The 13,577-nt window shown below is 58.6% G+C and overlaps 1 protein-coding gene across 2 annotated transcripts in view; it reads right to left on the bottom strand.

Moving 5' to 3' along the window:
- The window catches only part of B4GALNT4 (beta-1,4-N-acetyl-galactosaminyltransferase 4), a 122,036-nt gene that overhangs the window by 28,342 nt on the left and 80,117 nt on the right, over positions 1-13,577 (bottom strand). For both annotated transcript variants that reach the window (XM_026657652.1, XM_026657653.1), the window contains exons 4-8: positions 9,524-9,619; positions 8,905-8,995; positions 7,600-7,700; positions 6,018-6,085; positions 1,172-1,250 (exon numbers count right to left, since the gene is read on the bottom strand). In XM_026657652.1, coding sequence (XP_026513437.1) covers positions 1,172-1,250; positions 6,018-6,085; positions 7,600-7,700; positions 8,905-8,995; positions 9,524-9,619 — 435 coding nt within the window. The remainder of the gene's footprint in view (positions 1-1,171; positions 1,251-6,017; positions 6,086-7,599; positions 7,701-8,904; positions 8,996-9,523; positions 9,620-13,577) is intronic.

Raw genomic sequence — 13,577 nt, 5'->3', positions numbered from 1 at the left:
GCTTTACCCACATCCCTGCCGAAGGCCTGAGACGCCCCCCTCTAAGTCACGCCGGGCAGCGGGCAGCAGGCGCCTGTGAGGGCAGCACACACAGCTCACGGTGGCACCCTCCCGAGGCAGCAAGGCTGGCTAGGTGGCTTCTTTATTGAAAGGGGAGGATGGGCTCTGTGGACTCAGTGACTCCCCCTCGGGCAGGGCCAGGCCAGCCTCCCATGTGCTGCTGCAAAGCCCCTCTGCAGCCATCGGGGTTTGAATTGGATGAGGTGGGAGTAGGGAATTTGGAGGAGAGATTGGGGCAGGGACAGGGGGCCCCCCCGAGGACACACTGGGCTCCAGCAGCCCCCTCCCTGCTCCACCCCGAGCCTGCAGAGACTTCAGGCCAGCTCGAGGTGCGAAGAACCTGATCGTCAGCAGTGCTGAGCAGCTGCTGATCCCACCGGCATCAGCCAGAGATATGGGTGATCAGTGCTGCTGAGAACCAGGCTTTGGGCCTCTCTTGCTGAGCTCCCTGAATCAGGAGCCACCTCTGGAAGATTTGGCCCTGATGCCCTGCAGCGTCTCACCCAGGAGAAGGCTGGGGCAGTACATTGCAATGCCACAAAGAGACGCCAGCCATGCACCATGTCCAAGGAGGATGCCCTGCCTGGAACACACTAAGTGTGCAAAGACGGGGACAGCAAACAAACAGGTGAGGATCATCTCTAGGGAAAGCTACAGGGAGAGACGGGAGCCACAGGGCGCCCAGGAGGGTAGATGAAGGGGGAGGTCAGGGATCTGCCTGGGGGAATCTACAGGGTATAGACACAAGTAAGCGGGCAGGGGATGCACTCCAGGGCTGCAAGGAAGAGATGGTGGGGGCTGGGGCTCAGGCCTCCCACAGCTTTTCTCTGGGCTGAAGTTGGAGGTGTGCGGTGGGGAATGGGGGGTTCAACTGCAGGTTTCCCATTCTCCTCTGGCAAATCTTCACCCTTGGAACAGATCCAAGTTGAGGCTTTGGCAAGGAAAGTAGCAGAGCCCAGCCAGGGGATGGAGGCTACCCAGGGATGCGCTCTTGACTCTTAGAGCGTTTCTCCGAAGGTAAGCGGCTGAGCCCCACAGCCGTGAGAGCCGGGGCCTGGCTAAGCCAGCACCACAGAGCAAGCCTGGCAGGGACCAACCCGAGGTTACTCACGCCTACTTCCACGTGGTCCGACCCGCGGTCATCCTGCTTGTGGAGGAGCTCAAAGTAATAGCGTCTGGAGGACATGAGGCTGCACGAGAGGGAGAGAGGCTGGTTAGGAACCAGTGACCCTGACAAGGGTCTTCTAGCCCTCCCTCCGGGGGTGGGGGAGCCCCCTGGCCCCAGAAGGCTGGTTCCAGGAGTGGGGGAGTACAGACAGTCGGAGGCGGCGGCAGCCTTATGCCGAGGGGTTTTATGGCCGGCTGGGAGATGAGTGTGTGGGGCAGTTCCCTCAACCCCACTGCAAGAGCCCGCTGCACTGGCGTGGGAGCAGCTTTCCCATCACCCAGGCAGAGGAGACCTCTCCTGCACGGGACCAGTCGACAGGGCTAGCCCGACAGGTCCTGGTGGGATTTCACAGGGGGCGTGAAGGAGCTGTGCCCGCTTCCCAGCTCTCCTCCCCACCTCCCAGGATGGCCCCCACACAGCCCCCTGTCCCAGACACGCACTGTCCCTCCCAAGCAAGCCTTTGGCCAAGGGTCACAAATGGATCTTCCCAGCTCGCTCTCCCCCTGGGGCTGGGCCATGCGGAGCAGCTGCCAGAGCGCCATGGCTGTGCGAGATGCCTAGGTTCCTCCCGCTGCCACTGGGCATGGAGCGGGAAGCTCGCTCTGATAGGTGCTCACAAAACCCCTCTGCTATTGCCTGACACCTCCTGGCTTACCACAGGGCAGCGTGGAGAAGGCTTCCCCGACACACGGTACCCCCAGCTCATCCCAGCAGGGATACCCTCACTAGCTGAAGCCTGCGTGGCGGGGATCCAACTGCTGCTACGGGTTACAATGACTGAGTCTGCTGCCTCTCTCATACGCCCAGGGCCTGTGCCTGGGTTTCAGCCTCCTGGCTGCTCCTGGCGCGGGGGGGGGGAGATTGACATGGTGTTTCCTCTCTGGGCTCTGGGATACGGTGAATGGAAACACGAAGTGATGCTGTCAAGCTGCAGGCATTCTGCAAACAACCGTTCTGGGGGGAGGAGGGGGGGCATTGTGGGCGATGGGGGAAGGGAGGATACGAGGACACAGGAGGGGGATGGGGAAGAGACAGCGCTGCTGACAGCTCCACTCAGGAGACAGCAGACCCTGCGCCGAGCCTGCTGCTCTCTCAGTGCTGCCTGTCAGTCCCCAGCAGCGAGCCGAACGCTCCCTCCCCACTTCCTGGGGGCTGCATGGCACGCTGCCATGGGAACCCTGCCCAGTGCCCAGCGAGGGGAGTGCTGTCTGCCTGGATGGTGAGAGTCAGGGCCAGGGCCTGGCTCGCATTGCAAATGCCCTGCCTCTATGCTGTGGGAAGTGCAGGGAGGGAAGCCAGGCTGGCATCTCCTAGCCCACCCACTGCCCCGGGGCCCAGAGACGCCCCACGGACAGGAGAGGGGGCTGCTGGCCCCGACCCCTCAGCGTTCAGGCAGCAGCCATCGGAGCACTAACCCCGGCTACTAGTGTTCAAATGCAAGGGTGGAAAGAGACCACTGGAGACCTGCCCCCACCCTCGGCAGGCTCCGACTGAGAGGGAAACAGACGGACAGACAGCCCCGCGGCAGCTGCCTCCGACGGGCATTCGATGACCCCATCGTGTAACACCTCTGAGGGCCTGAGCTTCAGCAGCTGCAAGGCCATGCTGGGGAGGGGGATTAGAGGGCGCTGGGCAGGGCTGTGGCCCCCGGAAGGGACACCAGTGCCTCTGCCTTCTGGCTAGGACGATACAGGAGTAGTTTCCTGCAGCTCCTTGTACCAGGGCAGGGGCCCTGCACGCTGCCTGGGAGAGACTGCAGTGGCAGACTGGGATTGCAGGACAGGGCGAGGCATGAGGAGGTGTGGAGGCTGTAGGCCAGTTCTCTCACTTCCAGGGATACACAGTTCCTCTGGATGATGCCAAGCACGCACTGGGGCCCAGACATTTCAGAGAGTGAGGCTGCCAAGCTAGCAACCTCTGCTAAGGGGGGTTCCTGGACTGGAGTAGCAGGGGACGCTGCACTAGGAGATGGAGTCCACTGGCAGAGCCACGTGGGGCCCGAAGCGGGGCTAGCAGGGGGCTGAGGTGCACTGCGTAGGAGTAGCTAGCAGAAGCCAGCGTTACCCAACTCTGCCGCCTAGGTGACTGTGACACCCAGGAAGTCAGCACTGGGCCTGGTGCGGTCCCTGTGAGAACAGCACATTACCATGCATCGCCAGCTAATGCAGCCCAGAAATATCTGACCTCCCCCGGCTTTATTTGAGTGCAACATGCTGCTCTGATTTCCCCTGAGCGCTCCGGGAGATCTCGCTCTCATGGCTCCAGGCTGGCCGGCCTCCCCTCAGCTGGGTGTAATCGTGTGTGGCCTGTGCGCCCGAATGCCCCTGCCACCAACACTCCCCTCCCCCCTTCTTTCACTGCCATCCTAATTAGATTAAGAGGATCATATTGTCCCCGGCTAATCATCTGCAAGGGCAGCTGCATTGCGTGACACCCGAAACCTTCCGAGTGAAGGGACTCTGGGCTAGCGCCAGGGAGGATGGGGGGGGCGAGCAGCAGGGTGCAACCGTTCCTGGGGGGGTACGCACATTAGCCCCTTCCCACTGCACAGTCCCTGGGAAAGCCCAGGCTGGAGCCCAGCACTGCTTTGGGAAGGGCCCCCCACAGGAGCGAGGGCAATAAGATCTGGTGTAAAGCAACCTGGCAGATCACCAGTCTGGGGGAAAGGGGGTAACACACTCCTAAGCCCTTAGGTTTATTACCTCAGCAGTGATACAGCTTCTGTGGCCACAGACCATGCTCTATGAACTACGACAAAGGGGCGGGGCTGGCACCACTCAGTTAAACCAGAGGAGCTCTTCCCTTTCTCCCCTCCCTCAGGAAAAATGAGACATGTCTTTGGACTGTAGAACTCATTGCCACAGGGTGTCGTTGAGGCCAAACACTTAGCAAGACGGAGACCGGGCCTTTACGTGGATCACAGGATATCCAGAGCTCTAATACTAAGAGGGGGCTCTGGAAAGGAGGTGAAGCATCTTGCTTCAGGGCTTACGCCAACCTCTAGCTATTAGGGGTTAGGATGAGACATTCAAAGGGGGCCAGATTAGCCCAAATTTGCCTACTGTGGGGTTTCCTGCACCTTCTTCTGCAGCATCTAGTGCTGGTCACAGGCCGGTGGACTAGAAGGGCCTGGGTCCGCCCCCGTCTGGCTCCCTGCGTTGCTGTCAGTACTGTCAGAGAGCAGAGTTAACAGCAGGGAGATCTATTCAGGTGAAATTAAAAGAGAGGAGAAGAGCCAAACACCTGATGCTACAAATCAAGCATTCCCAGGCTAGGAAGGATGGTCTTGTGGTTAGAGAACAGGCCGGGAGCCGGGACTCCTGGGTTCTATTCCTGGCTCGACTTCCCTTCCCTGTGGCTCAGGTCTCCCATTTGCAGAGATAATACCTCCCGGGGCAGGGAGAGGCTCAGTTCATTAGCATCCCCTCTGTGCTGGCAGATTCCCCGGCGGGAGGGAGTGCAGATGCAGTACTGTTATGGCACACACAGGGGCCATGAGAAACAGAAGGGCTGGAAGGAACTCACAGCTGGCTGCTACCAAAGCGTCAGCAGAGAGGCTTGTCATGCCAGGGAAGGGGACATTCAGAGTGAGGGGTGTGGTTGGATCTGTTGCCCCTAACACAGGGGTACCAGACTGTGAAGCCCATTTATCCCCACAGTGCACCCCACACCACATGCTGAAATTAAAAGAGAGGCCACTGGCCCCGCTGAACTCAGGGGGGTCTGCGGGGGCCCAGCACCTCCACAAACAGGGCTACCCGTGCCTATTGGATCCTGGCAGCCTTCCCTACTGGCTCCACAAACAGCTAATGGGGGAGGCTGCTTGGGCTGCCCCCCGGCCCCAGCAGAGCAGCAGTGCTGGCCAGCTGCCTGCATGGCCCATGGCCAGGCCTGGTTTGGGTGGCTCTGCCCTGCAGGGAGGGTCCCTGCTAGAATCCTTCCTGCATCTGGACGGATTCCCTCTTGCTTGTGCTGGGCTCTCTCCTCCTGCCTCCTTGCCAGAGGAGGATGCTCTAAGCAGGCCGAGTGCACCCTCCAAGCATCCTGCACTGGCCATTAGTGCTATTGGCGGAGCAAGCTCAGGGTCCCGAGCCCGGCAGGAGAACTCCGCGTGCTCAGAGCTGCTGTCTTTGCCCGTCTCCCCCAGTCCCCCTAGAGAGCCAGCACAGGGGCGAGGGTTGGGGTAGTGCTGGGGCAGGGACAGGTCCCTAACCCAGGACAGACCCTCCTATCTAGCACAGCTCCCCAAGTCCCTGAGTTCTACTCGTGCAGCACCGGCACCCCCTGATGCTGCCGGAGAGGGGTTGGGGCTGACTCATGGAAGCCGTCAGCTCCGGGAGCTCTAGTGCAGAACAGAGCGAGCGTGGCTGTGACATGGAGCTGGAGGAAAGGACCACCCCCCCAGCCCAGGCGCTAATGCGCTGCCTGACAGCGAGCTGATGGAGCAGGCAGAGACAAGCCAGAATAGAGCTGTTAGCTCCAGCTAAAGCCATGTCGACAAGCAACGTGCGCGGGTGGCAGGAGAGGAACCCCTCGCTGACACAGCAGGACGTGGGTTGGTGGGCGGGTGTGGGGGAGATGGACACAAGGGGCGGGGAAGCAGGGCCAGATGGGAGAGGGAAGGAAGAGAGCGAAGGGGCAGAGGTGATGGGGAAAACAAGGGAGTGGGGCTGGAGGTGGGCTTTGCTTGCTGTACACTGCCCCATTCCCCGATCCCTCTCCGGGACCCTGCTGGGGCTGAAGCTGGGCAAGGAAAGGACCAAGCGGGCGCAGGGAGGGTCCCACCTACCGGATAGGTTTGGAGACTTGAGAGCTGAACTTGGTGAATTCCCCTGGAGCCGTCCACTCGGAGCCCAGCTGGCGGGGGAGAGAGAGTGCATGAGAGCTTGCTCTAACCAGCTGGCGGGAGCATGCCAAGGCGGGGCCAGGGGGGCTGAGGGACCTCCAGCCCCAAAGGCAGCACCCAGGGGACTTGGTGGTCCGTGTGCCCATTCCCTAGCTGCTTTATTATTACCACCATCTAGCTGTGTTCGGGAAGGGCCTGGGAACCTGGCCAGGGATCAAGTCCCCTCCATGCTCAGTGCTGCGCTCCATGAGCTCCTAACATCAGACAGGATGTTACCCGCTAGCTCTCCCTTGCCACGGCTCCGTGCAGAACGAGCGTCACAGACAGAGGCTCCACGCAGGCTCAGGTAGCGTCAGCACAGGCAGCTTTCGCTCCCTCGAGAGCCAGCAGAGACCGTTCCAGGCCCCCAACGCCCCAGCAGGCAGCACCAGATCTGTCCTGCTTAGAGGGACAGCAGAACTCCCCTGCCTCGCAGAGGAGCATGGCTGAGTATTGGCTATGCACATGCACATGCACAAGGGCTTCAGGCCGTACACTAATCACCCACTGGGAGAAATTAGGACAACAGCTATGGCTGGGGGGTGGAGAGGGAGATGGTCCCACATCTGCCTACTGTGGGGTTCTTGCACCTTCCATGGAAGCAGCTGGTGCTGGCCACTGTTGGAGAGCGGACATGGGACTGGATGGACCCTTGATCTAAAACAACCCAGCCGTTCCTAAGACACCAGCGAAGCCTCACATCTGGTATAATTGATAGGGGTTCTTGCACACCCACTGTCGGCTGTTGTGGAGCCATTACGGCAGAGGTGAGATTTAAGAAGAGATTTGAAAAAACAAAGTTGCCTGTGCGTCTGACAGCCATTGCCATGAGCTCCTAATGGCACCCCTTACCCTAGGTATCTTCCCAGGGCGTGAAGCCTGAGCCGAGCGAGAGCACGATTTCCAATCCACGTCCGGAGAGTTATTAAAGGGCAAACCCCCAAATGTTTCCAGGAAGGGGAAGAAAAGCCCCCTGTTCCCAGAATTTCCTTATTCGCCTGAACAGCTGGCCAGACTCTCTCGCCGGGCTTGCCGCCCAAGAACAGATTCACCCTCCAGGATCAGAGCAAGGCAGAGACATTTCAGTCCCAGAGTTTGCGGGACATTTCTAAGGTGAAGAGCACAAGCATTTGGTGTAAGAGTGCTGCTCCGGCCCTACTGCCCGGCTGTGACGCAGCACCTGAACACCCACGCATGATGGCGTTTGGTATCCCACGCTCCGGTCGTGACAACGTGGCCTCCAGATGTGATGGTCACAGCTGGATTCACTCATGTTTTCTATGAATCCCACTGGCAATTATCCCAGCTCCATTTGTACTTTAGCATCCCAGCGCGGGCTCCTCCTCTCCCAACAGATGGCATTGTTTGCAGGGAGATAATAAAGAGCGTCGCTACCCAGAGGGATGAGCCCAGGAGCGTTCACTGCATAGGCTGAGTGCTGCCAGGCTGACAGGGGATAGAGAAGTAGTTGAGCGGTGATCTGTACCTTGCCCACAAATGCCACCACCCGGGCATTGGCTGGGATCTCATCAGAGCTGAGCCAGAACTCCGAGTTGTCGTCCGATGCTACGGAAAATTGGAAGTCCCCTGTGGATCAAGGAAGAACGTAGTCATTAGTTTAAGACCATAAGAATGGCCATACTGGGTCAGACCAATGGTCCATCCAGCCCAGTATCCTGTCTTTCAACAGTGCCAGATGCTTCAAAGGGAATGAACAGAACAGGGCAATTATTGAGTGATCCATCCCTTGTTGTCCAGGCCCAGCTTCTGGCAGTCAGAGGCTTAGGGACACCCGAGCGTGGGGTTGTGTCTCTGACCATCTTGGCCAATAGTTATTGATGTACCTCTCCTCCAGGAACGTCTGTCTTTTTTTTTTTGAATGCAGTTATACTTTTGGCCCTCACAAAATTTCCTGGCAATGAGTTGCCCAGGTAGACCGTGTGTTGTGTGAAGAACTATTTCCTTATGCTTGTTTTAAGGCTATTAATTTCATTGTGTGACACCTCATTCTTGTGTTATGGGAAGGGGTAAATGACACCTCTTTATTCACTTTCTCCACACCAGTCACGATTTTATAGACCGCTAGCATATTCCTCCCTTAGTCGTCTTTTTTCCAAGCTGAACAGTCCCAGTCTTCTTAATCTCTCCTCATATGAAAGCTGTTCCAGACCCCTAATCACTTTTGTTGCCCTTCTCTGTATTTTTTCCAACCTTAATATATCTTTTTTGAGATGGGGTGACCAGAGCAACAATGGAGCAAAGTAGCAGCAGCTGCCCCTGACGAGAATCCCCAAGACCCACAGGTTACAGTGTGGAACAGCGGCAGGCGAGCAGGGGTGACGGATGTTCCCCGCACTGCGGGACAACGGGTAGGTGGGGTGATGATGGTGGCTGGGTCGCAACACCCACGTAACTCGCTATGTTAGGGTCCCTGCCGGAGCACTCTCAAGCTACGCTGCTGTCCCGGGAGGGATCGGAGGTTGCTCTCTGTACCTCAGAGCCATCTAGGCTATTGGTAGTGGTGGTGTTGCGGGGAGCGGGAGGGTAGTGGTATGGGATCCCTGCAGCTACACAGCTGCTCCTGCCTTGTGCCTGCGAGTGAGAAGGGGGCGTAGCTTTATGGAGCTCCCTGAAGCTGCATGAATAATCTCAGGCTCTCTTCTGGTCTTCGAACCTAGGAGTCTATGAACAACCCTGCCCGAGAGATGGGCAAGGCGAAAGGTAAGAGGCAGTGGTTCTGTGCAGCCCCCCAGCCCAGCCCTTATAGGTGAGGGGCAAGGGAGATGCTCACCATCCTTGAAGGGGTGGATGTACCCGAAGATCCGCAGCCCGTAATTCTTCCACTTGGGCGACACAGCCAGCTTCTTCACCGTGGTGCGGGTCTGCACGCACCGGGAATGAGGGGGAGAGAGAGAGAGAGAGAGCACGCGCAGGGACACGTCACACCCTGGCCTCACTCTGGGCCATGTCACACTAGCACCCACGCTCCTCGGGGAGGCAGGGGAGCGTGCCCCCCAGCCCTGCCTCCGCCCCACAGCCCCACCCTGCTCCACGGGGTCCCTAGAGAGGGTGAAATTCCACTGCCAGGGCAGGGGCCTCGGACCCACTTCAGTCCCACACCTTTAACACTCCTCATGGAGCTTGAGCGGGCCTCCTGATGGAGGGAAATTCCCGGCAGAGAGAGGTCCCATGGATCCCACAGGAGTTATCTGTCCAGGATCGGTCCCTAGGGGATCCCTGACTCACAGGCTCCCTCCCGCCCACTGCAATGGGCTTTGGGTCAGGCCCTCAGGAAGCCAAATGCTCTGGCAGAAATAAAGGTACCGGTCAGAGCAGATCAGCCAGCGACCCCCAGCCGAGCCGAGGGGAGGGACGGCACGGCTGCGGCCCAGCGAGGGGCCTGTACTCACGTGGGGAAAGAGCGGGAAGTGCAGGTTCTTCCTAAGGTGCCTCACGGCCCCTCCGCACCAGTCCTCGAAGACGTGCAGGTTCGCCTTCCCCTTGTACTGCAGAATGAACAGCCCCCAAGAGGGCATGAGAGCGCTTCCCGGGCCAGGCCCCCACTCCCCATGGGAGCATGAGAGCGCTTCCTGGTGCCAGGCCCCCACCCCCCACGGGGGCGAGACAGTGCTTCCTGGGTCAGGCCCCCATGCCCCACGGGGGTGTGAGAGCGCTTCCTGGGCCAGGCCCCCATGCCCTACGGGCTTACGTGAACCTCCCCGTCACCGACCAAAGACCACGCCCAAATCCCACCAGAGGCCGTGGGGAGATTTCCATGGGTGCTGGATCAGCCCCACTACACCAGGGGGCTCAGAGAGCCGCACGACACCACAGCAAGGCTGGGGTCAGCACGCCGGGAGGGGAGTAGCTCAGGGGGCCGTGGAAGGGAAGGGGGTGCGCAGCCTAGTAGCACATGCTCCCCCTGTGCCGGGTGGTGTTCCAGGGGAAACGTGGGTGCAGGTTGCTGTTTTTCTGGGGCATTGAGTGTTTTTAACACATTTCCTGCCCGGCCAGCCAGGCTGCACCAGGAGTCAGAGCAGCCCCAGGTTCCTCAGCCAGCCCACGTTACTGCCAGCTCAAAGGAAGATCTGTTTCAGTTCAAGCCACGCCAGCTCCCCAGCCCTGGCGCTGTCTTCAGCCAGTCCCGAGCTCTCCCCAAGGTGCTACGCAACCACGTCAGGGCACAAATGTACTGGTGGCTCAAACCGGGGCAAATCCCCATGTGACGTTGCACTCCATATGCTTTATAAAAATATGTTTATAAGTATGAATATGATGTAACTGGAATATGCTTTATGCAAAAGGTCTCTTGTAAGGTATCATTACAAAGTTTATAATCTACTGAGTGTGGTCATCCTATTTGTATGAATGTATCATTCTTGTATCTGAAACTAGAAATATGAAGTATAACTCTGAGGTCCTATTGTAATTATGCAAAGTGTGGGCCATTAATGGTGGTTGAGAATCTTGATGGCTCCCATTGACTAGGACAATTGACTGTAGATGGCTGTTTACTTGCAAGCCTCCACTGTATACATGCGGGCCAGCCCTGGAAGAATGGAGAAGGTCTCACAGGACATGTGAACATGTCACATGATACTGGAATCCATCTTAAACCTGGTGCTTTTCCATTTAGAAGGAGGGGTGGGAACCCAGAGAGAGACAAAGGATTCCTGCCTTGTGTCAAAGCTATAAAAGGGGGTGGAGCAGGACAAAGGGGGTCCCAGTCATGAGAAAACCCCTGCTTTTCACCTAAGATGTCTGCTGGAACTAACAAGGACTGTACCGGGGAAAGGATTGGGCCCAGACTAGGAAGGAGTCTAATCTGTGAAAGAAACTTATTGGAACATCTCTGAGGGTGAGATTTACCTGTACTCAGTTTCTTAATGTATTAGGCTTAGACTTGAGTGTTTTGTTTTATTTTGCTTGGTAACTTACTTTGTTCTGTCTGTTATTACTTGGAACCACTTAAATCCTACTTTTTATACTTAATAAAATTACTTTTGTTTATTAGTAAACCCAGAGTAAGTGATTAATACCTGGGGGAGCAAACAGCTGTGCCCATCTCTCTATCAGTGTTATAGAGGATGGACAATTTGCGAGTTTACCCTGTATAAGCTTTATACAGAGTAAAATGGATTTGGGGTTTGGATCCCATTGGGAACTGGGTGTCTGGGTGCTGGAGATAAGTGACCTGCTGAGTGGTTTTCAGTTAAAGCCTGCAGCGTTGGGGGCGTGGTTCAGACCCTGAGTCTGTGTTGCAGCAGGCTAGCATATCTGGCTCAACAAGGCAGGGTTCTGGAGTCCCAATCTAGCAGGGAAAATGGGTTCAGAGGTAATCTCAGCTCATCAGGTGACGGTCCCAAGGGGATCTCTGTGACCGAACCCATCACACCCCAGTCTACAGCAGGTCTTAGAAGCTGGCAGGTCTTAGAAGCCCGCAGATACAGCCAATCCCTGGCTCATGAGAAAGCCAGCTGCCAGGAACGGGCCTAGCACCATATCCTAAATGCCCTAGACACAGCTAAAGTTCCAGAGATCAGAGCCTGACCAGCTGCCCCACTCCTACAGCTCTTTCATGGGCTAGCTGGGCCTCTCGGCTAGGGACCCAGGGATTGTTCCACCATTAACCCCCATTTCTTTCCCCTCTGGCTTTGTATTTTTGACAACCCCCCTCCTGTGAACGTGGGACGGCCGCCGTCTTGGCCAATACATCAAGGACTCAATTGGGGACCCCAGAGCTAAAAGCATGAGCCTGAGCTGCAGCTCCCTACCCGGATCTCATCACCTACAGATCAGGCACCTGTAAAGCAGACACCGGTGAGCTCCCGTTTACACCCCCAAGCCCAGGCCAAGCAGAGCAGAGGAGCGAGCGAAGCAGAGTTCTCAGCTCCTGGTGGGCCTCCTGTCAGCAGCCATTGCTAGCGTGTTCCTGGCTGAAATCAGGCGTGTGCAGGGGGGATCCCAGGCAGGGGTTCGAAAGGCCAGGATCCATGTGCGGTGGCCATGCTCAGGGAGGGGAGGACACGCAGGGAAGTGGCTGGGAACCCGGGTGCCGTTATTCCCTTTCCAAAGGCTCTGAGGAGAACCCAGTCGTTCCCCAGGGTGGATGCTGGCAGGGAGCAGAGGAGAGATCGGGGGCTGGTGCCGCCCACACACCAAGAGACCACCCTGCCCATCTCCTCCATGCCCTGGCCTGGAAAGGCCTGCCCCAGAGCTGTGACTGATGAACACCTCCGATGGCCGGATGGCTCACGTCACCGGGGTGGCTCTGAGGCAGGAGAGGGATCCCAGTGTCTGCTGTGGGTTTACTGAGATGGTCGGCCAAGCCCCCAGCACCCTTCATCCCTAATGTGCTGCTGTGGGGCACCCTCCCAGCTGGTGCCCTGGCCCCCACATGCCAGCTGATGGCGGTGACTGCCGCTCCACCGGCAAGGTCCTGCAGCTGGGGAAGAAGGAGAGGGGTGGAGCCAAGGGCAGCTGGAGAGGCAGGAAGGCAGTGACAAAGTGCGGGGAGTCCAGAGATGGGCTCGGAGCCGGACGGGAGGAAAGGGGCCTGTGGGTGACAGGGCTAAGAAACTTCACGGGGTGGTTGGGGCACAGGGGAGGGACAGGGAGCAGCGTCTCTGGGGAGCGGCCCCAGCAGTCTCCAGTCACTCCGCACGGGCACACACTGCCCTGGCCATGCACAGTCCCAGCCCTGGGCGTCTGGGGAGGTCTCGGCACCTGGCAGCACAAGGAGACTGGGAATGGGGGGAGGGGAGACAGGGACCCCTGAGCTGTGCCCTGGAGATCAAAGGGTGCCAGCCAACCACGAGTGCCAGCATAGCCCAGGGCTCCCTCCCCCCTCTCCGGTCCGGTCGGCTGTGCAGTGCCCCCCTCCCCAAGGGCTTGCAGCTCTCCTCCCCGCTACTGGCTTTCACGTCAGGGCTGCGGTCGGGGTCAAAGCAACTAAGAATTGAGTGCCGGGTCCCGGTCTCCTGGAGCTGCCTCCACTTGCACTGGAGAAGCTGAATCTCCGGGCTGTCTGTGCGGCAGGGACGCAGCAGGATGATGGACTCCAAGGTCTCGGCTCCCATTAACGCAAGCAGTACTATTAATGCCTCCCCTCCCGCTCAGGTGCACCCGGGGGCTCGCTCGCTGCCCAGCCCCCGCCCCAGCTGGAGAAGCGGGACCTGGTGATGCTCCACCACTATCTGCCTATCTGCTGCATCGATCACTGCCATGGCTCGCTGCCGCCACCCGCTCCCGCGCCTGTCCACTCAGCGGCCTCAGAAGAGCATCAGCAGGGAAAAATTCCCTGCCAAGAGCCCCGCCTGCTCTGCCAACCACCACGCACTGCCACCAGCCCTGCCAACCGCCACGCCCTGCCTGCTCTGTCAACCGCCACGCCCTGCCACCAGCCGTGCCAACCCCGCCATGTCCTGCCTGCTCTGCCAACCGCCACGCCCTGCCACCAGCCCT

This window comes from Terrapene carolina, unplaced genomic scaffold, assembly GCF_002925995.2.
Source record: "Terrapene carolina triunguis isolate 2854851 unplaced genomic scaffold, T_m_triunguis-2.0 Scaffold261, whole genome shotgun sequence".
Lineage (NCBI taxonomy): Eukaryota > Metazoa > Chordata > Testudines > Emydidae > Terrapene > Terrapene triunguis.
Note: the sequence above shows the minus strand (reverse complement) of the source record. Positions and strands in the feature narration are given on the sequence as shown.